At 40.4% G+C, this 23242-nt stretch overlaps 2 protein-coding genes and 1 long non-coding RNA gene across 4 annotated transcripts; 1 reads left to right on the top strand and 2 right to left on the bottom strand.

The window, feature by feature from the left end:
* Nucleotides 1-1212: 1212 nt before the first annotated feature.
* On the bottom strand, nt 1213-5167 carry LOC117762309 (N-acetylmuramoyl-L-alanine amidase-like). Its single transcript, XM_034586906.1, has 4 exons — nt 4984-5167; nt 3659-4519; nt 2943-3153; nt 1213-2098 (listed from the first exon to the last, which is right to left on the bottom strand). The coding sequence occupies exons 1-4, from the start codon at nt 5054-5056 to the stop codon at nt 1798-1800; spliced, it is 1446 nt and encodes a 481-aa protein (XP_034442797.1). The 5' UTR covers nt 5057-5167; the 3' UTR covers nt 1213-1797.
* LOC117762476 lies at nt 2105-2869 on the bottom strand. Its single transcript, XR_004614017.1, has 3 exons — nt 2835-2869; nt 2735-2802; nt 2105-2400 (listed from the first exon to the last, which is right to left on the bottom strand). It is a non-coding gene; the product is annotated as an uncharacterized LOC117762476 (long non-coding RNA).
* Nucleotides 5168-6980: 1813 nt separating the features above from the next.
* On the top strand, nt 6981-20116 carry mcoln1a (mucolipin 1a). Of its 2 annotated transcripts, XM_034586891.1 has the most exons (14): nt 6981-7180; nt 11913-12181; nt 12548-12715; nt 13283-13439; nt 14065-14146; nt 14758-14854; nt 15440-15539; nt 15976-16082; nt 16354-16503; nt 17124-17225; nt 17356-17478; nt 18045-18251; nt 18468-18598; nt 19053-20116. In XM_034586891.1, exons 1-14 carry the CDS (start codon nt 7150-7152, stop codon nt 19087-19089), a joined length of 1761 nt encoding a protein of 586 aa, XP_034442782.1. In that variant the 5' UTR covers nt 6981-7149; the 3' UTR covers nt 19090-20116. The 2 variants fall into 2 exon arrangements, with proteins under 2 accessions (XP_034442782.1, XP_034442791.1); XM_034586900.1 differs by lacking the exons at nt 18045-18251; nt 18468-18598; nt 19053-20116 and adding an exon at nt 17576-17961 and having other exon boundaries at nt 7008-7180; nt 17356-17518.
* The last annotated feature ends 3126 nt before the right edge of the window (nt 20117-23242 follow it).

Below are 23242 nucleotides of genomic sequence, written 5' to 3'. Positions count from 1 at the left end.
CGAACTTTCATTTTCAGTATCGTTATGAGTTCACTTTGGGGTTCATATATATACATATATACATATATATATATATATATATATATATATATCCTCCATTATATATATCCTCCATTATTTCTATTTTGTCTTCAGCACTTGAGAAAGCAACATTTCCGACATGCAGGTAACAGGAACAGAATAAAAAACAGAACCAGAGGGGACACAAGACAGTACAGGGTGTGAGTCTATGGGTGTGAACCGGTACAAAGTACAAGAGGTTCGAAAGGGTACAAATACAACACACACACATATGCCCTCACATATCCTGCTCAGTCATCTGATTCTAAAGTTTTCCTGGATGTGAAACATGTCTAGCAGAATTTTAGGGAGCTGTGAATGACATGAAGCCCATTAGAATATCTCTATTAGACAGAACAGTACATCCCTAGTAAAAAACGTGGAGAAAAAAAACATGGAGCATGTGTATTTTGTTTTGGAAAGGCCTAGATGCGTCAGACGTAGAGTCTGGCTGAATCAAAGGAACAGAACCCCATCATAAAAATTGTCCAGTGTCCATACTTTAATGATTTTCATATTTTCTATGTTTTATTATTGTTTTTAAAATAACTAAACGTGTCAGGCAGATTTTTTAGGCCTATATTTGATTATTTACCCATAATCATATCATACATCATACTGGATGTGAGTGTTTAACATTTTTTTGCATATATATATAACAAAAATATTGCTGTAAAAAATCACTTAGCTCTCACTTTCTTTCTTATGCACCATGTTGACATATATAATCAAACACGTCATATGAAGTTTTTTGTCTTGAGTTGGAGCCAGAGGCTGTTTGAGTCAAAAAAAAAAAAATAAAGCTGACCTCTCTTGTTGAACTACGTGGTTTTATACTTAATCTGCTGCATCCACCCATGTTACAGTGAACTCTGCAGAGTAAACAGGTTTTTCTGTGTCTGTTTGTAAGGTCACGTGGGTCAGCTATAGGCTAAACTATTGTGCAACATTTAGGTCAGTTTGCGTTTTGATTGGTTGTTGTAACACTGATGCTGATTCAGTGGAACACACCCATAGAGATGATCCAGCACTGAAGGGCGCTCAGTAGGTTTATTGCTTAAGGGCAGTAAAGCAACGGAATTTCTTTCATTATGCACTTACACTGACAACCCGCCCTTTTTGATGGAAGGTGCAAATGACCAAAACAATCTCTTTTATTACACGTGGCAGACTCTTTATTGGAGGAGAAAAAAGATGATTTTACATGAATACATCCCTGATGATTCATGACATCGATCAACTGAAAGGTTCTTAAAACCTCCAGTTAGCAGTACATCAGAAATCCAGCTATTTATGCTTTGTTTGCCTCGGGGAAAAAAAACATATATGTCTCGTATTACTCACCATGATGCAAAAACTCAAAGCTTTAAATAGTGACGGCTGTTGAATCAAGAGGTTCACCTCACCTTACATCCTGAGGATCTCAGTACATTCGATGTGTGTTGGATGTAAATTCATCTTAGTCCTGAGGTCAGTGCCTTAGAATCACTATTATATCATTGGTGCCCCACATGTGAGTATGAGCAGGGAGATCCATTTGATTTTTATTAATCCTGCACTGGAATAGATGGATCTGAACTCATCTTCATTAAAATGATCAATTAGTCCAAAGTGTGGAGGATTAAATGTCCATTTCATGTAGTGAAACAATTTCAAAAGTTAGCTAAATCAAACAGTTAACAAAGCATTGCTAATGTGATGATGTGTAAGATGACTAAAGTGGCAGTGGGCCTCCTGTCAGACCCTGAAGTGTTCCCAGCTTCTTATTTCAGAGAAGAAGGCGTCTCCAGGACAGGAGGTGTTTACCACCTGCCTGTGGCCATGGATGGTGAAGTTGGCAGACAGTCCTCCTCCATTTACTGCACAACGGACCAGACGATGGCGCAAGAGGTCCATGGCGTGACGAGAGGGAAGGGTGGCAGTGTAGTTACCAATGATTGACACCCCATACCCGAGGCTATTGTGGCCCCTGGTGTGAGTGCCGAGGTATGTCCAGCCTCTGCCTTCATAGACGTAGCCGTCAGAGCCCACCACAAAGCTGAGGGCACAGAGACAGTGCCGCACAATACAAATACAAAACACAATACAAAAGTAAGCTCAGCAACATTTATGCAAAAATAATGAGAATGTGATGTTTAGAGACAAATGTTATAAATATTCAGTCATGCAAATACATTTTAATGTACAATACATGCGACAACATGCATAGGTGCATGAATGTAAGTTAATCAGCAGCATTAGAGTTAAATCAGAGCAGGCTGGTTCCCCCTTTTTCTAGTTTTAATGGTAAGCTGGAGTAATTGCCTTTCTTTCTCCAGGTGTATCAACCAACCTACCTACCTACCTACCTACCTACCTACCTACCTACCTACCTACCTACCTACGTACCAACCTATTTACCTACCTACCTACCTACCTACCTACCTACCTACCTACCTACCTACACACCTACCAACCTATTTACTTACTTACCTACCTACCTACCTACCTACGTACCAACCTATTTACCTACCTACCTACCTACGTACCAACCTATTTACCTACCTACCTACCTACCTACCTACCTACCTACCTACCTACCTACATACCAACCTATTTACCTACCTACCTACCTATACCTACCTACCTACCTACCTACCTACCTACCTACCTACCTACCTACCTACCTACATACCAACCTATTTACCTACCTACCTACCTACCTACCTACCTACCTACCTACCTACCTACCTACCTACACACCTACCAACCTATTTACTTACTTACCTACCTACCTACCTACCTACGTACCAACCTATTTACCTACCTACCTACCTACCTACCTACCTACCTACCTAACTATCTACCAATCAATCAATCAGCTATGTATTTCTTTGGGTTACTTGTATCCGATGTCGCTCCAGCCGCGGTCCTCCTGGTGGAACCTCTGCATGGCTCTCATGTTACGAGAGCACTGTGGGAAGGACAGACAGGGTGAGGATGGCTCGTAGGTGTGGTGCACATACAGGAAGTGGAGAGGCAAAGACAGCGGGATGGGGGTATCCTGGTAAGATTTTGCCCCCCACTGACAACGGGAGATGATTTGAGGGCAGTCTGAGGAGAGGAGGAGAGAGGATGATGGTTAAGACACTGCTGACCTCTGGTGGTTTAACTCGGCATCTTGCCACAGATAGAAGTGTTCTGGGTGTCTTACTACAAACTGATGTGCTCCCTGTAAAGGGGATGATAATCAAAAAGTTTTATAACATATTTATGTAAAAATATATTTTTTAAAGCATCAACTGATTTATTGTTATGTTTTCAGTTTGAAATTGTAGCAGGCTAAAAAATCAAGTCACCATAGACAATGACAATACAGTTTTGAATAATAACAAAACGACTATTTTACATTTGGTTCTTTAATCATTCTATGGACTTATGTTCTCCAGCTGCATCAATATAAGTCAATTAATCGATTAGTTTAATGACAAAATAATTATTAAATAAATAAACTGGCTCCACCTTCTCAAATGTGGACAATTTTCACAATTTGCTACCATTTTATAGACCTTGGTTTCAGCCCTACACTGCAGTCAAGTATACTTTTGTGATCACTTACCCCAGAATATGTGAACAAATGCCTGCAATCCATCCCTCACTGCCTGCCCCACTCCAGTGTCCCAAGCAATCCATTCTGTCTTCTCCAGCTTCCAGACCAATGCCAGTGTCTCCATCACCTGGCTGTGGAGATCAAGTGGCTCCAGAAGGGATCTAGATATCTCCCGTCGCCTCGGACTAATGTGCCTGGTCACAGCATCAAGGCCCTGCCCCTCATGCAAAGTAAAACTATAGTATCCTTTCAAGATCTCACTGAGGGCCTTCGGCTTTTCAGATTCACTTTGATTGCTGAGGTCCATGCCCAGTACAGCTCCATCCATGCCACCATTAATCATAGCATCAGTGGCCAGAGTGGGAAGCCGAGACAGCTTGAACACCTGAGGGTGCTCCACATTGTCCCAGCACCCACCCGGCCCCATGCGATAACGTGTTGGAAAGTCCTGGAGGCTGAGGAAGGACAGACCAAGTGTCCTGGCCAAGGTAAGAGGGAAGATGCTATCGGCTGGCTTCCCCTCAATCTTTGCTTTCAGTCCTGACTCGATTCCCCGCAGTAACGGAGCAAGTGCGACTGTGGTGCCGTCTGGAGCTAGAACCACCCCACGTTCCTCTCCATAGTCCGTCACAATGTGGTGGATGGCCTTGTCAAAAAAGCTGAAAGACGAGGCGTTGAGGATGGCTGTCTCCAAGACCTCAGCATCACTGAGATTATTTGACGCACCCAGGAAATGGACGGTCATTGCATCATCATGGCCAGCTGTCCTCCGCAGGGCCCTGACCAAAGCCAGAGGGGACAGGCCAGGGTCAAAGTCCTCAACCTGCTGCACAGCGCGAATGAAACTGTCCATGTTCCGTAGGTGGACACCTGATATGAAGGTAACAGTGAAGTACGTTCATGAGCCAGTGAACAAACTCTTTAGTTCCTTCAAATAACAGTTACACTGAATCGCATTATGGGTTGTAGAAAGAAGAAGGGCTTTTGACAGCCCCTCAAATGTCTTTGGCACAGTTGACACAGTTTTTTCTATTATTTGTTTATTTTTTTGTCTTTTCTATTGCTATTATTTTTAAATCATGTTGTATGACTTTATCTGCTGTCTTTGATTTTAGATTTTGTATTAAATAATTAGTGTTTAAATGACTTTAATTTTCTTCTTGTCTTTGATGTTTTGTTACCTTGTTTGTTAATTGTCCAATTTATGAAACACTTTGTAACAGCTGATTTGAAATGTGATATAGAAATAATGTTATTATCATTATTAGTTAACTCATGATAGTCATTGTACACGTGTTCAACATAACACAGATGTTTACCTCTTTTGAACTTACCTACCGACCTGCTGCAGACAGAAAAGAAGCCGAATGAAGCAAGAACAAGAACTGATAGACCAGAAAAAGTCATATTGCTTCTCCAAGTTGTTGCGTCCAAACTAAAAATCTGAGAGCCGGGCTTTCACTCAGTACAGTTGTGGTCCTTACAACATGACGTCTAAAATGAGTTGTGTGGCTGTTTGTGTAAGTGTACGTGCATGATTGCGGTGTTGTGACTCACGATAGGATAGTACTCTGTGTACACTCCAAATATTGATTTGGCCTAGAGTTTGAGTGTGTCATGGGCCGCCCACTAAGGTTTATTACAAATCATATAAATCAGGGCTTTTTCTCAAATTATATTGGGTTGTTACTCTTTCCTCAGATTAATCTTACAATATGACGTTAGCACAGATTAATGGATGCCAAAGCAGATTAAAGGTTAATATTGTTGTTTTTTTCATCACTTTGACTGCAGGGGGAATTACTGACAAACAGAACAGTTTCTCAAGAAACAATGAGATTGCTTCAAGTGGAAATCCAACGAGCACGAGTTCTCCTTGCTGCTTACCCCCCCCAATTTTTTTTTATTCTAATAAAATTATATAAGATAATGACTTTATTCTTGTTATATAATGACTTCTTTCTCGTTAAATTAGGACTTTATTCTCAAAATCTCAGAATGTTATTTTCCTCAGTGTGAATCCGATACTGCAATGTAGCTAATGCCATTTTGGGAATATTTGTCAATGATTTTTCTTTATATATCAGCCAATATATTGGTATTGGCAATTTTTTTACTCCCTAATATCATCTTGGCCCCAAAACATCCATTTGAGTCATGCTCTAAAAATATTGAAACTGTCAGCTTAATGCGGTCATGCTTGAACCATCGGACAGTTTTTCATAACTTTATTTAGAACCATAGGAATAATAGTTGGCATTACATAAAATAGTATAAACATATTTCGAACTGCAATGGTAAGTTAACAAATGAATAAAGAAATCTAAATTAATAAATTGTCTAAATGTACATAAAATAAGGCCTTTTTTATAGTATAAGCACATAGTTCGAAAAAATCACATCTCCAAGCATATTCAGACTCAGCTCAGAGTAACAAATCCCCTGTATCAGGTGTTCTCAAAGTGGGGTCCGGGGTCCTGGAGGTGGTGTCCCTGACAAAAAGGGAAATCATTCATTTTCACTATAATGTCATCTATTAGTAACACACTGACAGAATGTTGAACTATTATATATCCTGCAATAAAAGTCTTGTTAAATGGGGGTCTGTGATCTAATTTGGGTCAGTTTGGGGGTCCTTGATGTGCAAAACATTGAGAACCACTGAACAATACTGAAATGGTGTGAGGTGTGTTGAAATGTGCATTTCTAGCACAAGCTCAGTTCAGAGATATTTGCCACATGGCTGAAGATTTCCTTCATGTCTGTTTGTCATCTGTTTTGTTATTAGTCAATGAGCTGTGAAAACGACATCAAGATCTTTTTTTTCTTCATTATTTTTTCATGTGATTCAACTGTTGCTAAGAAGATCTTCCTAAATTCAGGTGTTTGGTTTGGTTGCATCACTTCACTTTAAGTCCCACCGTTCAGACTTTTTAAGCAATCATTTAACAAATGGTTTATTGCTTCTTTTAAATATATAATGATATATATTTATATATATATAGATATAGATATAGATATAAGTGTTTATTCATATTTTATTTTTTTTATTCAATAGTTTTACACTATTTGTGTAAAACTCCTCTTTATGTGGACACTCATGCGTGGAGTCTGCAGTATTAATGTTTCAATAATGTAAAATACATCTTATAAGAGTTTATAATTACTGACCAATTCTGTAGATTAATACACAGATTAAAATGAACTTATATACACCTGTAAGTGTGTAATAATGTGTATATCCTGCCTATAGATGGGACTGTGAGGACAAAGCAGAGTCGCTTCAGGCTTCTGGTGAATCTGGTGTGATCGCTGGCTGCTCTGGTCACGTGGTGTCAGTCACATGACGCAGGCGGAAGTCAGGCTGTGACAGCGCTGCGGACAGGCCGCTGCTCCACCGTGACGCTCTCGAACACACTCACCGCACACACAGTGACAACAGCTGATTTTAGCTCCAGCTGCGATCTACTTATTTATCTGTCTTTTAAAAAGTGGACTTCATGGCTACGACAGGACTCCAGGACTCACCAGGTAAACCACATTTCAACATTTCACTTTAGCTAACGCTGTCGCCTGGACACAAGAAGACACTGTTGTGTTGCTCATTAGACACAGTTGTTGTTGTTGTTGTTTGATCGTGTTGTTGTTGTTGCTCATCTGAGACATTATTGTCACCTCAGTGTGTTTGTGAGCTTCAGTATCACGAAGCACTTCTGTCTCTGTGATGACTCCTATGTTTAAATCCCGGGTGTTTTTCTTTCCTCTCCACAAGTCAAGTCTTCACACAGACACAAAAACAGAGAAGTTATAAGGACATGACCTGTTGATTGTCAACCGAGTAAAACTATTAAATACCAGTGAGAGATTGGTATTAAATTATACTTTACTGCTACAAATCCTTCCTCATAGGACTTAATGTCAGCCTGCCAAGTCAGACATGTCTACTCTTCCTGATACTGATTGTTGAATTTTATTATGGACAGTAATGTATATATTGCAATGACAGCAATCATACAGAGGCAAGATGGGCAACATACACTTATTATTATGAAAATAATGTAGTTTATGTCCTGTAAATGACAATTTGAGAAAAAGAAAAAGAAAAAACGGAAACGCACAGTGGCGAAAGCATTGATGCTAGAATGAATGAAAGTGATACATCAGGACCTTATCAACTCTAACCCTGCATGGAAGTGATGATTGCTATCATTGTTGTATAGCCTGGCTCAGGTTAACCCATTCAAAAACAAATACTTACAGAGAATAAATGCAATATAAGTTTTTTTATGATCCGGTTGCACAGTCATAACTTAAATGGATTAGATTTCTCTAACAAATGTTTCTCTCAAGATGCATTCTGGTTTCTTTGACCTTTTGATGGGCATTTTTCAGTGACTGACAAAGTGTTTGGAATTTCAGAATCATTTGACGGAACTTTACTCTTTATTGTAGAACTTAATTACTACATCCAAGTCCTTGCCCTCATTTCAGAGGTCGCAGTGGTTGTGTGAATTGTTGGTCTAAATGAGACTGTTGTTAAGCCTCTCTCCCCATAAGAGGCTGCTCCACCAAAATCAGCCCCCACCCGCCGACAAATCTCCTGAAGTGCATCCACAGGCCCTGACTCTGTCATGCATAATAACAGCTCTTTCATAAGCTCGTCTTACGCATGGTTGCGTCTGCAGTGTTTTGCAGGTTTGCGATTGTGGTGTAGATGAATTTTGACTGTGTCCCTGTGAGGGATTTGACTTGAACGTGAAAGTTCATTCACGGCCTCTGTAACATTCGTATTACAAGAGAGATTTTAAAGTCAAGGTCCCCCTGAACTTTGTTGTCTGTTTGTTTGTTTGCTTGTGAGCAAGATTACCCAAAAAACTGAACACATTTCCATGAACCTTGGTATGGGTGAGGAACCAATTACAATTTGATGTGGATCCAGGAATCTTTTGTCACTTTTTTTAACATCGCAAGAGGCATTTTATTTCAATTTTCAAACAGTTGAGTGTGAAATTTGTTGCTACATTTAAGGGCACAGTTGGACCTTGCCAGATGTATAGTCTACTGAGTTCTGGTTAGTGGACGCCCCTTTCTACTTTCTACTTAAACACTTTGCTGCCATAAATGTGCTGTTCATGAAAATTATCACCTCCTACCTACAAATAACCTAGAACGTATTTATCGGTATATAATCTTTTTTGTGTTCAAGACGTTTCCTGCAGCTCGGGTATGACTGTGACTTGGGACTGTCTGTCTGTGGGTGGCCTTCTGCTGTGGACTGCCAGACTAGATCCAGGCACTGATATCAAGTTGTTGACAGATTCCCCTTTATCGTAAAGATTTTGTTTAACAGAGAGTTTGCTACATCGGTATTTCCGCCAACTCTCCACAGGTGGTGGTGAACCGGAAGAGCCAGATATTTTCTGAGATTAATAAAGCTTGAGCGACGCTGTCAAACACGGCGGCTCGCACCCACTTTTGATTGTCCGATTGCTATCTGCCGAGACGTTCGACACACTCTGATCAGAGATATGTGTGCACTTGGTCTCTGCAGCTATTGTCCACACGAAATGTTAAGTGGTTGGATTCTTTTAGCTGGTTTTCATTCTCCTCACCAACGCACGCAACCCCCGTCAAAGCTAGGGCCCCTCACCTGCCTCCGCCGTAGCTGAGTTAATTACTATGCTGTCGCTCTCGGCTATTTTTGTCAAAGCCAAGTGTTTGACTGGATGTTATTCATATCACCTTAAGGCTTGTGTTTTACTACATGATGAGAATCAGCTGATGATGTCATTTGTGTCTCTCGGACCTTGCATAGACACGGGGGCAGAAAGTATAACACCAGTCTTGGTTGTGACTCTTCAAGTGCACCAACTGCACATACATCCTCCAAGTGGTCTGAACATAGAGAGAGCTACTACACATCTGTAGTGTGTGTGTGTGTGTGTGTGTGTGTGTGTGTGTGTGTGTGTGTGTGTGTGTGTGTGTGTGTGTGTGTGTGTGTGTGTGTGTGTGTGTGTGTGTGTGTGTGTGTGTGTGTGTGTGTGTGTGTGTGTGGGGATGTTCATGTTCATATTTCTTTTAAATATGGATTCAGTTTAGTGCAGGTAAACAATTTTTTTTATCATAAACTTTCAGGTTATAACTTGAATCTAAAGAATCTGAAATTTAAAATAAATGAAAAATTGACTATTAAGACTATTAAGAACATTTTTATCTTGATGTAATTTTTAGCCACATTGCACATCCCTATAATAAGCTTGTCTCATGAAGCAGAATTACTGGATAACTGTTTTGAGTAAAACAGTTTGAAGGTTAAGATTCCAAACAAAAAAATACTGATTACTCCTCTAATGTTATCAGAAATGTTTGTTGTGGATTTTTATGTAACTATAAGGAACTCCTCTCTTTTAGTTACAGTTGCTGAACTGGTCCTCTCTCAAACTAAATTGACTAAGTATTGCACCATGTTGAAAAACAGGAAAAGTTGTCAAGCACCATTTGTTTTATTGTTTGATTGCCAGTGTGCCAATCCGTAGTGTTTCTGCAGAAGGTTCCTCTGTTTACAGTTGGTGCTGACTAATACTGCACGCCAGCGGAGTGTTCCTCCTGTTTCACTTCTCATTTCCATGGGACAGCTCTGCTAAGCTGTTGGTTTGCTCTGCTGACTTATTGAGTTTGTTTGGAGTTTGGAGTCATCCTGACTCAGCGGTTCCTCTGAACATGCCATGCTGACTTTGACAACATAGTAAGACTTAAAGAAGTTCCTCAACTCTGCCCAATATCATCAGCCATGTCAGGTTTTCAGTTGTTTGCTGATTGTGAGTGAGCAAACTGAGTGACCTTGTTCTTCCTGGTCTAGCCAGCTAGAACATGTGACAGGATGAATAGCCTACCCTGTGATTTGTGGTTTTCTTATTGGGTAGGGTCAATCCCTGCAGAGACATGACACACTGACCTGTTTTGTTTCCAACCATAAATCACCCGCTCTGTTAGCTTAGTCACACATTTTAATCCAGGTTAAATTGACCAGTCTGGTCATCTGGGAATGTCTGACTGAGCCCATGTGAGAATACAGCAAGGAAATTGTCCAAAGAATTCACCGCAAAAAAACAACAAAAGAATGGCTCCAGAGATTGTCCTCTTTTTTTAATTGAATCAAATTTTGTCAAAAAGATATGTAAAAAGTTTTGAATATAATTCACAAAAGTCTTATTTGTTCTCTTGCCAGTATAGTTGTTATAGTGTGTTTTTGTATCCGATCACAGGCTGGTGATGGGATACATCATACACCGATACCCTCAAAGTGGGGTCATTGACTCAGTGCAGAGTTTCACTCAGTAAAATCCGGCTTGTGACAATCATTGTCACTTGTGCGGGAATGGCACACTTCCTCATTGAATAATCACAAGAACACAATAAGGAAACACTTCAGCGTCTGGGGTAATGACCAAATAAGAACAGATCTTTGGAAAAAGATTTTTTTCCTTTTCACTGCCACTGGTTGAAATACATACATATGCCTATCATTCAAAATTTAACTTGACTTCAGATCATTTTTCATACTGATTCCCACTTGTAGTTTTAGCTTTGGAGTGACAGGGGTTAAATCACATGTTTAGCTGAGTTGAGCACATGCTCAAAGTGCCAGAGGGGTCAAAGAGAAGTAAAGCCATACACAGTGAGAGACAAAGAGATGATGTCAGACTGAGGTGAAACAGTGAAAGCTGAAGACAGACTCTTCAGACTCTGGCACATGTGGTGCTGGAAGTGAGAAGGAGGTGTTGAGTGGAGTCAAGTTTTTCAGGAAATGACTCAACTCCTGCTCAGCACTTTGGAAACTCAGTTCAGTTCATGCTGAGCCAGTTGTTATAGTCACAACTGTAGTCTCTTGGAATCTTTCTTCTTGTCTTTTGTTTCATCACTTTATTCTATTTTGACAATGCTGATACGCTTCTTTGATCATGAACTTTATCATTGAGCTAAATTAAATTATGACTTGGTGTAAAGATGAAAAGCCAAAGGGATGGCAAAGAATCATCCAGTGGGGAACATGAGTGTCTCAACCTGAGTGTCTCAACCTATATATATATATATATATATATATATATATACTCTGTTCTATAGCAGCAAATAACGAAGTAAAACCAAACTTACCTGATTAAAAAATCGTAATCATACATTTATTCAGTACTTTCTTCACAGATCAAAAGTTTCATGAGCTCGACTGAGAAATTAAACATTCTCTCGTTTTTTTCCCCTACAGAGCAAAAAAGCCGGTCCTGCTCGGTGAAGCACTACGGCTCCACGGACAGCAGCGGCGAGCATGAGCACCAGAGCAACAGTCATGGCAACAACCATCAGTTCCCCGCGGCGAGTGCAGGTCATTGGATCGGGGCTGATCCGGGAGAGGAGGCCCTGCGCAGGAAGCTGAAATACTTCTTCATGAGTCCTTGTGATAAATATCATGCCAAGGGCCGCAAGCCATTTAAGCTGGGCCTGCAGCTGCTCAAGATCATCATTGTCACAGCTCAGGTACGTTATCCCAGACATTTAGTGAAAGTGTATACCGGTCCAAAGTGCTTTATAGCACAGTTTTGCCATCCACCCATTCACACACACATTCATACAGTGCATCTATGTGCAGCACTTTCTCTAATACACCTCATTCATACACTGCCGGCACAGATGTCAGGGGTTCAATTTGGGGTGCAGTATCTTGCCCAAGGACACTTTGGCACACAGAATGGGGGACACAGGGATTGAACTGCCAAATTTCTGGTTAGAGGACAGCCCGCTCTAACTCCTGAGCCACAGCTGCCTCTGTCCTGTGTCCTCCAAGTGACATATCTCAGTCTTGCCTCTCTCCCTTTGTCCCCCCCCCCCCCCTTTTCACTGCAGTTGGTGCTATTTGGCCTCAGTAACCAGGTGGTGGCGACCTTCAAGGAGGAGAACACGATGACCTTCAAGCACCTCTTCCTCAAAGACTACGATGAGTCCTCAGATGACTCCTTTGCGGCTTACACGCAGAGCGATGTCTATGAGCACATCTTCTATGCCGTGGAGCAGGTAAGCCTTGAGACAGATGGAAAGCTGCTTAAATATATGAAACTACTTATTAACACTGCTCCAACTTTTATTTCTCAGTTTGAAACTAGAGAGTCACTCAGTAGAGCCCTTACCTTCACCAAGGCCCAAATGTTTCCTTATAAAACCACATGCAGTGAGGGAGCAGCAGGGCGATTGTCCAATGCACAGCGGAGTGGACGGGCTGGTGTGTAAGGTTTAACCATTTCCTGGATGTAGGCTGGGCCCGATCTGTTCGCAGCACGGTACGCAAGTACTAGTGTCTTGAAGTGGATACGGGCAGCCACTGGTAACCAGTGAAGGGAGCGGAGTAGGGGTGTGGTATTAGTGAACTTAGGTAGGTTGAAGACCAGTCGAGCTGCTGCATTCTGAATGAGCTGCTGCATTCGATGGAACTAGCAGTTCATCTCAGCTTCTCACCAGAAAGTTCACTTCTTTATGTTATATTTCCTCAAGTCCTTTTTCATCTCAACTCTATGTGTTTATGAGGCAGATTCATGAAGCCACAGGATTTTCTTCTTCATTACTCTCCTCTCCTCGTCCCTCCAGTATCTGGCCTTACCAGAGACCACAGTGGGACGCTACGCATACGTGTACGATGTTGGCGTGAATGGCAGCGCGCTCTCCCTCTGCCAGCAGTACTACAAGAAGGGAAGCATCGACCCAGCCAACGACACCTTTATTATAGACCCACACATCTCCACAGGTACATGAACTACACTGTGCCACATGATTAGCATTGGTCAGGGTTTCGAAGCTCTCAGCTCTCGCCTCCGTGTTGTGCTAATGTGTGAACTGTCTTTGTCCATGACAAGCTGTTGATTCTGTGATAAGTGGTGGGAGCTGTAGCAGATACACAACAAAGGAGATGTGTATGATAATATGCATGTATGAGTATGAGCTTTGTTACAGCATTTATGTGAGAGTTCATGTGCACCGGCAGCGTTTGTGCATGTGTTTTTAATATGAAGTTTAAAATGTCAAACAGTTCCAGTCATGAATGTTGTTGCATACCCTCAGAGTTTCTTACTTCCTCATAATGTGTTTGAGTCAGATATTAACAAACTAAGAGGAAGCGAGTTCAGCAGTGGAAATAACATCACGTTTAAATCTTTCTCCAACTTATGCCACATTGTATTTCTGTCTGATCTGTTACGTCTAATATTGCTGACAAGATTTCATAATGTTTTTATTTTGTCTTCTCTGTGTGCAAACTGGAAATTGCCAGAGACCAGAAATTCAGATGTTTTCCCTGTCTCTGATTGTAACTTCAGCACTAGCCAGTATTACCTCAGCAGGACGCTTCTCTGCCTGTTCTTTATCCTCTGCAGACTGTGTAGGTGTGAACCCTCTGTCCGTGCCTCCGTCTTCGCTCAGCAGAAGCTACAAGAACTTTACGCTCAAGTTCCACAAGTAAGGCTTCATTGTTTGCATGACTTCGGCTTCTCCTTGTTTGGCCTCCGCCGCTGAGATTATCTCTGTAGTAATGGATGATGACATTCAACACGTCACTTATCTCTGCTGCACACGCACATTCAAGCATCTGTACAGGGACACTTGCACAGGTTTACTTACAGAAACACACACAGAGGTATGCATAGTTTGCTGCATAACATCAATCAATAACATCAGTAATCTGCCTCTGTGTCTGAAACATACAAATCTCCCTGTTGAACGCGTAAACAGTCTTTTATTATCTGCATATTTCAAGTTATGAATAAAACCCACATATGGAATTGAAAACCTTCTTCAATGAATTAACCAATACAAATACATTACATTGCATTTAACACTGGTACAATAATGGTATGCCTACTTATTGAGCAACCTCTTACACTCTTGTAATACACAGCAATACTGTTCATGAGGGTCTTTAATTTTCTAATGCACTTGGTAAAATTGAATGAAAGGGACTTTTACCAGTTGTGAAATTTAAAATGTGTTAGTATCTTCAAACTTATATTCTCATTTTAGCTGAACTAAAATAAAATGATTTATTTAATGTCTGTTTTCTCTTTTTCAAGGCTCGTTAATGTCACAATAGAGTTCCAGTTGAAGGCAATCAATATACAGACCATCATCAACAACGAGATCCCAGACTGCTACACCTTTTACATAATGGTGAGAACAAATCCTACGAAGGCTTGATCCGAAGCTGATGGATTACAGGTTGATTTGAGAGGCAGCCTCGTTCAAGCACCGTGAAGGGCATTGTCTTACGATATCTAATTTTTTACAGTACACGGATATTTAAAGTATATATTCTTGCCTTCTGCATTTATTTGAAGGGGTTGTGAGAAGACAGCCCTGACCTTCGCTATGTTACAATATTTTGAGTGTATTATTTTATTCTATTTGATATATTGGGACTGAGTAAGAGTTTTCTATTGAAGACCTTGGTTTTGCGATAGAGAGTCACTTCTTTGGCCATATGGTCATGTGCTAGTTATTATGTTAACTACTGACAGAGTAAAGGGACTACATTTTATACATTGTTTAGTATAGACATCGCGGTTTCTTCAACACTGATCCAATTTATCTTAACTGAAGGATTCTGTGTCAGTGACAATTAGCATCAATATATCTGACTACTTAAACAAATCAAATTGTTTCACATTCTGTTCGATTATACATTCATTCATTTTCTAGAATATATGTACAGCTTCATGGGAAATGAACTGATGTGTTGTCTCCTCACTCTTCCAGATTGTTCTGGACAACAAGGCGCACAGCGGCAAGGTGAAGATCCGGTTAGAAAATCAGGCATTGATTAAGGAGTGTAAAGACCCGAGCGTGTCTGGACAAGGTGAGACACCAGTTGACAGGAGGGTTGGGACTCTGACAGAGGAGAGAGCAGCATGTGACATGAGACTCATAGAAGTCATAGAAATATGTCAGCAGTAATGTACAAGGGGAAGAAACCGGTTTCAAGCCATAGTCTGTATATAAAGATGCACGACATGTCTCCACGTCATTTCGCGCATTTGGAGCCAGAGTCTGCAAGTAGTAGTATCGAAGATGCTCTGGCTTCACCATATTTGTACAGTCAATGTTTGAAACTGTGTTGAGGATCATGAGGATGTTAAAGGTTACAGTTACTCAACCAACAGGAAGTTTCTATTCATTAAGTTATTTATACAGAAGTACTTGACAATGGAGGTGTACAGCACCATCCCCATTTTGAGGTGAAAGACCACTAACAGTTCTGTTTGTTTTTCTCCTCCTTCCCCTTAAAACACCAGCTTCGAACTACTCTCGTGTAGCTTTTGACATCGTGGTGGCTCTGGTGTGCATGGTGTCACTGCTTCTCTGCGGACGCTCCATACTGCGAGGCATCACGCTGCAGCAGGTGAGGAAAGTCTGTTACAGTCACAAGAGAGGAAAACATACAACAGAATGACAGTTCTGAATAAGAGAGCGTCAAATCAACCCAGGCCAAGCAGATTCATGCTTTGGATGGTGAGGATGCTGGCCTTTAGCAGACCGAGGATTTGTCATTTTCAAATTGATGCGTGGAGTTAATGTTTATGAATGTACAGTCAATAAACCTCCTACCCTGCATGTATCCCTCGCTCTTCAGGTTTGGTTCATTCCTCTGACCGTCTCTGTGTGTTTTCCAGGAGTTTGTGCAGTTCTTTAAAGAGACTCTGGATCGTAAAGTGGGCTGGGCAGACCGGCTGGAGTTCATTAACGGCTGGTACATCCTCCTCATCATCAGTGACATCCTCACCATCACTGGGAGTGTCATCAAAGTTGGTATTGAGGCTAAGGTATGTCCTGCAAACCAGTACACCGGGGGTATTCGGTCCAAATTCAGAGGTGCAGGTAGAGAAAATGTCCTTCAGCAAAGGTCTGAATCATCATAATGTTTAACTAGTGTTTATGATTTAGTTCAATATATATTGGAATATTAGATGCATCAACGTCTTGTCAAATCAAAGGATTTATAACACAATCATATTTTTAAAAGTATTTTGTTGTGAGTTTACACATTGAACTGGAGGGATTGTAAATACAAATAATTGTATATACTGGCTGCCTCTCTCCTCTGACAAAGACTCACTGAGTCACATTTCCTTTGCTGAGGAAATGCTCTCATTGTGACTAAATAACGTTATTTAGCTCCTCTGTTGAAGTCCATTTAACCCAGATTCCTCTTCCTACCATTAGTAAATATGAGAGGCTACAGGTTTAAATAAGTGAGAGCAGCTATTCATCCTTATTTTTATGAATTTTGCTAGTGTTTACAAATATGACTCCAGTCTGTAGCTGAGCTGTAGCTGTCTTTACCTACATTTTAATACAGGAGCATTCACTTTAAAGGCTGATTTCTTTTTCGGTGGCCATGATATAAATAAAGTCATGGATCTCATCTCTTTCCTCCTGACAGAATATGTCCTCCTATGACCTCTGTGGCATCTTGTTAGGGACCTCCACCCTCCTGGTGTGGGTGGGAGTCATTCGCTACCTCACGTTCTTCCAGAAATACAATGTAAGTCTCAGGACATGTGGTGCAAATCAACTCATGCTGCGGCTGATTTAATTTCTGATGATGTTTTTGATGTATTGTAATATATTCAGTTAATATATTGTCCCTGCTCTCGCCCACACTGTAACTTTAGATTCTGATCATCACACTTCGAGTTGCGTTGCCCAACGTGATTCGGTTCTGCCTCTGTGTGGCCGTCATCTATCTGGGCTACTGCTTCTGTGGCTGGATCGTCCTGGGACCGTACCATGTCAAGGTGAATAACACGGAAACTCTCTCAGTGATGTTATTATTTGGTGAAGTAAAACCTCTTCAGAGTTGAATGTTAAAGTATCATTTCTATTCACATTTAGCTCTTTGCTTACCTCAAATAATGCTCATCACCTGTCTTTAAAGATTTAAATTAAATTTAAATGTATCATGATTTGTAAGATTCAGACATACATAAAACCATATTTTACAGGTTCAGCTATGCTTTTGCGGCATAGCAAAAGCAATAACAGCCTTTTTTATTTTCTTTAAACATGCATATTCCTCTTAAAATCATATTGGCTTTACCTTATTTCACACAACTTCTGCACGGTAATTTGTCTCACATGATTTGTACTGTATTAAAATCTTTTATTTCAGTTATTTCACACCTGAAAGTCCGGACCAAGACCATGTCTTTGTCACACTGTAGAATTGCTGAGTTGGAGTATTATTTGCAACAAATTGCTGAAATGAGATTTCTTCAGTTTAGAGCAATGTTAGCACATTTCAGTTTGTCATTTCCTAATGTTTTCAGAGGTTTATTGGCGCTGTCTGTTTTCTGTCCCTCAGTTCCGCTCCCTGTCCATGGTGTCGGAATGCCTGTTCTCCCTTATCAACGGGGACGACATGTTTGTGACGTTCGCAGGGATGCAGGAGAGCAGCACTCTGGTGTGGCTGTTCAGCCAAGTTTACCTGTACACCTTCATCTCGCTCTTCATCTACATGGTGCTTTCGCTGTTCATTGCTCTCATCACAGGAGCCTACGAGACCATTAAGGTAGGAAATGAATATGAATATTGAATATTTGGTATTAATGACCAAAACTGATGTTAAAATAAGTAAATGAAAGTGAAAAATAATATTAATAAATGTAGTGTTATATCGCAGTTTCATGGAGTGGACATTTTTGTCCCATAGGTGCTTGAGAGGATTTTTTTTTTTAAAGAAGCCCCTAAGGTTTAAATAATAACGTATTCTCATCAATTCCCACAGCACCAAACCCATGAACCCATCCACATCACGGACCTACAGGCTTTCATAGCAGAGTGTATGGACGCACCGAGCTCTGGGAAGTTCAGGGGTCTGGAAACCTCGCCGTGCTCCTTCTTCTGCTGCTGCGACAGGTGAGGAGGAGACGGCTCACGTCAGAGACACAACAGATGATTGGTCCACGCAGCCTGAATAATAATTATTTTAAATCTAATTGGATCTAAACATTTCTGCAGCAGGACCAATTGAATACAGTCACAAGCATCAGAGGAAAGACGCTATAATAGACATTATGTGAGCTACCTGGTTGTGTCAGATGACAACACCTGCCTTGTTTCTAGACATGTAGTTTTAAGTTTGAAATTTTAAATTTTTTAAAATGTAAAAATGTATATATACATATTCACTGGGTTTTACATTACCCCATAATTTTAATAATAGTTTGAGGTGGAGGGAACATCAGAATTTTTTCTCATTTTCATCCTGTTTCATAATTTTTCTCATTTTCTAATTTGCCACAATTGTGTGACTCTAAATAAGAATATATAACTTTTGAAAATTCATCATCTTTCTTTGATTTCCCCACAGAACAACGACATATGAAGACGTCCTGCTGGTGAACTGAGGTTGATCTCAGTGACCTCACTAGCTGCCCCCTGCTGGCCACAGGGACACATTGCACAGACTCCTGACGCCAACATACTGTGTCTGGGTCAAATTCTTAAGGAGGAACTGCCTTCAGCTGGACCAGCACTCTGTACAAGGAATATATAACACCAGTCTTTTTATTGGACCTCTTATTTAGCCTGTCTTCATTTCCATGGACTGAAGGCTGATGAAGGACAGGACTCCTCCTCTGTGTGAAGAGGAAGACTCAGCAGCATCATGGCTGATGAATACAAAGACATTTCTCTGATCCTTGTTGGTATTCCAAACAAATCAGTATTTTTCTCCCCTATGTATTTAAAAATGCACAAGGCTGAACCAGAAGCAGGGACGGCTGTTGAGATACTAAACAGGTACAGGTTGGGGACTCGCAGAAGTACATACATGGTGTTGTAATTTTTGTGTTTTTCACTTTTATAGTATTTCAAAGTTGGTTACCTCCTGAGGGCAGGGCTCTAAAAATGAGGCATTTGTACATCCCACAAAACATATCCAGCAACCTCACACTCTTTATTTCATAATAACATAGCGTTAACATGCATCTACTGTGCAAACTACTAGAATGAGAGGAGGAATTCCACCTTCTAGTATGCTGTCTTTTTTTAGACAATCAGGGAGGACGACAGGACCACAAACAGAAATACAGAACGAGGTTTCAGGTGTTGAATTGACTTGATTTGCTCGCTCCCCACAGAGTGTAACGTTTCTAACTGATGCTTTGGCTCCGGTCCCACTGCACGAGCATCACATTGCCTTCAAATGTGTATCTTTTGTTTCGTTTTGTTTGCCACACTCGATTGCAATAGTGGATTGAGTTGCATTTGTCAGAGTAATGATCGATGCGATGGGATGCACTCGCTCACTAATGAAGCACTTAAAATTGTCTGTGGTCAGCTACTACGAGGAAAGCTAATCTCCAGGGCGATGTGCATGCACTGTGTGTTTCTTTAACGATGCCCAAAGTTCAGAAGTTAGACTTTTATATGACTTTTGTTTGTTTGTTTTTTAATGATCTTGAGAAGACATTTTTTTTAAATGCCTTACAAAATGGAGCAGGTTTAGGGTTGAGAACAAGAAGATATAATGATGGCAGACCTATATTTGTTTCTCTACAATAATACCGTAGCCACATTATTTGCAGTTTTTATTGTTATGTCTTGTCTGAAACTGCAGTCCAGTGCTTGAATAACTTTACATTTCTCTGTCTATATACTGCATAAAACGCACAATAGTTTCCAGAGTCCCGTAATCTGGATTCGTGAATATGTTTTTCGGAAAAGTGTCTGAGATGATCTCTGATCCGAGCAGTTGCAGGTAAATTTGAGTCTAAGGTGACAGAATGTTTTTCTGTCATCTCATATTCTGTCTGATGAGTAAACACTGTCATGTTTATACTTATTTTATTTTGGGATTTAGATTGAAAAATCGGTGCCAAACATATCAATGGCCTTAACTTATTGTTGATTTTACATGCATGTACTTGTATTTCTTGATATTCCTTTCCTAACGTTTGAAGATCATCATGTTTTTATTAAAAAAAAACAGTCCTTTTACCTGAGAAATGCAAATATGAAGTCATCTTCTTGGCCTTGTGTCTTGCCAATCTAGTGAGAAAATGTTCCCTGATCATCTTTGAAAATTAAGCTGGTTGTGGACAGATTATTTTGTTTCATTCTAACACAGTTCCTTTGACTCATCAGAAGAGGGAGCTTGTTGTTCATGAGTGTGGACACTGTATCAGAGGACTACAAGTTTATTTCTCTTCTTGATAAAAGATGGCAGAGGAAAAAAGGCACATTGAAAGTTTAAAGGAAAAAACTACGATTCTTGATTTCTGCCAATAAATCCTTCGGTCCGACACAGTCAAACACAGCTGTTGTGAATCTCCTGCATGTTTTAGTTGAGACGCTGCAGCACAAAGCTCTCAGACGAGGAGAAATTAAAATTCCTTTTTTTCTCCAGAGCCGACCAATGTGATGAGCTCATTTCCTGCTTATTGAGCTTTTTCGAGTGAGGCTTGGCAGCTGATGTAGCTCATCTTCGCTTTCCACCCACTTAACCTAATATTACCATACATTATGCACTGCTCCGACGATGCCTCAATGGTTCATGTGGGAGTGTGTGAGAGACAAGCAAAGGTGGAGTTCATAGTTCTATGAAAGCGTCTCATAGATATGTCTTTATTTACCTTTCTGACACACATTGTGTTTCACATAATGTGTGTACAGGATGTTTTTAGTTTCGGTGAGCTGATGTCAGGTCGGTGCCTTTTGTTACTGCCAGCTTGATCTCAGCTTGAATTCAAATGTGCACCAGTTACTCAATTGTGACTTGCTGTTTGAACTTCAGGGCTTTTTATATTAGGAAAGCACCTCAGATAAAAACTAGAATGGCCCTCAGAGAGTCTCCTTTTGAAACCACATTTTATCAAGATCCATAGAAAAGTATAAATCAACGAAAATGTTGAAAAACACCCTTAGCTTATTCGACAAGGATTTTTTATATTCAAATTTTATCATAGATTTTACTTAACATACATACAGACAAACAAAATGACAGTATAACAGTACATGTACATAGCTTATACACACAAGACAAACCCGTTGAATGAGGGGGTAATGGAGTGTTACAGTGTTATTTAAGACAAGGTGGTATTATTTACGAAGTACCTTTCATACACAGATTCAGGATGCTGTACAGGGACATTTCAAAACAACACAGAGGCACAATAAAAATTAAAAAAATGAAATCAGACAGCACCATTTAAAACAAAATGTAAGAGAACACAAAAAAAGAGGTTAAAAAAATTATTTCATGCTTGTTTCTATTTGACACATGTGACCATTGGAACGCATGCATACAAATGATGTTTCCTCTTCACATACTTTGCTCCAACACATAAGACACTTTTTTAAATAATAAATAAATATATATATATATATATATATATAAATATAAAAAGCGGATCAGGATTGAAATATTTAATCCAGCAAACACACTGTTAAGAGAGGAGAGCATGCTGTGAGTCCAGGAACGACCTTATCGTGACCCACAGGCCATGACCAGCCCTATCTGGATGTATTAGGGGTGATGCAGCTTCTTCCTTCTCCAGCCAATTTAAATAGTTGACCTTTCGGATTTTCCAGATCATGGGGATTAAACGTTTTGTTGCAAGGCACGCTAACATGATGAATTTTGTTTGTGCTGACCTGAAATGGATGCCATTGGTGTGAATGCCCAACAAGCTGGACAGAACACTATTTATTTTCAAACTTTCTGAGAGTGTGTCTATCTATCTCTGCATGTTAAAGAAAGCACAGGGGGGAAACCTGCATCTGTACCACAATTGAATGGGTTCTTCCCCGACCCATATCGCATCCTTCCCCCAGGTTTTGTGGAAATCTGTCCAGTTGTTTATGTGTAATCTTGTTTACAAACAAACAAACAAACAAAGAGACAGGAGTGAAAATATAACCCCCTTGGAGAATGAAAAAAGACGGACCTGCAGCACCAGCATTAGTTGTTTCCTTTCTTTTCTTATTTCTTATTCATTGAGTCACTGAGTTTATGTTTGGTGTGTCTGCCGGTCTGTTTGCATGTATGTGCGTGTGAGGGGGGGTTGCATGCAGGTTGTGTTTAGCGCCACAGGCGGTGTGTGCAGCTGTCTTCACAGAAAGATGTCAGGGCAGATGGGTGACCGTCCCCAGACCACACTGAAGAAACAGTTTTTGAAGATTCCAGGTCTGTGTTGAGCTTGTCAGTCCATCCTGATTCTGTTTCAGCAGAGCCAGGCGCTGAGCCACACCCTCGTGTAACAACATTACAAAGCAATCTGAGACGGATGGGAAGGATGTGAGGGGATTTACGAGCTTTTCGAGCCCTGTGATATAACGATGGCTTCCATTAGTGCTTAGTTTAGTCAAATAAAAGATCCAATGGTTTGCTGACACTCTCCTGGTAGAGCCACACCTCACCTATAAATAAACAAAAAATATTTAAAATTATTGGTAATTATTTTCAGTATCAGCTAAAATGATCAGGTGATAAAGCTCCAGACGTTAGCCTTTAAACTGCTTCGTAGCAATAACCAAAGTTGAGGAATTGGTGAAACT

This window comes from Hippoglossus hippoglossus, chromosome 1 (genome assembly GCF_009819705.1).
Source record: "Hippoglossus hippoglossus isolate fHipHip1 chromosome 1, fHipHip1.pri, whole genome shotgun sequence".
Lineage (NCBI taxonomy): Eukaryota > Metazoa > Chordata > Actinopteri > Pleuronectiformes > Pleuronectidae > Hippoglossus > Hippoglossus hippoglossus.
Note: the sequence above shows the minus strand (reverse complement) of the source record. Positions and strands in the feature narration are given on the sequence as shown.

What these genes read in the sequence shown, in the direction of transcription:
- LOC117762309 (XM_034586906.1), bottom strand. Translation starts at nt 5,056, where the DNA reads ATGACTTTTTCTGGTCTATCAGTTCTTGTTCTTGCTTCATTCGGCTTC. An exon ending in ATTTGTTCACATATTCTGGG is followed by an intron (nt 3,154 to 3,658) that starts GTAAGTGATCAC and finishes TCCTCTCCTCAG; the next exon opens with ACTGCCCTCAAATCATCTCC. An exon ending in TGGAGCGACATCGGATACAA is followed by an intron (nt 2,099 to 2,942) that starts GTAACCCAAAGA and finishes CTGTGCCCTCAG; the next exon opens with CTTTGTGGTGGGCTCTGACG.
- mcoln1a (XM_034586891.1), top strand. Translation starts at nt 7,150, where the DNA reads ATGGCTACGACAGGACTCCAGGACTCACCAG. An exon ending in TCATCATTGTCACAGCTCAG is followed by an intron (nt 12,182 to 12,547) that starts GTACGTTATCCC and finishes TTTTCACTGCAG; the next exon opens with TTGGTGCTATTTGGCCTCAG. An exon ending in AAGTTGGTATTGAGGCTAAG is followed by an intron (nt 16,504 to 17,123) that starts GTATGTCCTGCA and finishes TCCTCCTGACAG; the next exon opens with AATATGTCCTCCTATGACCT.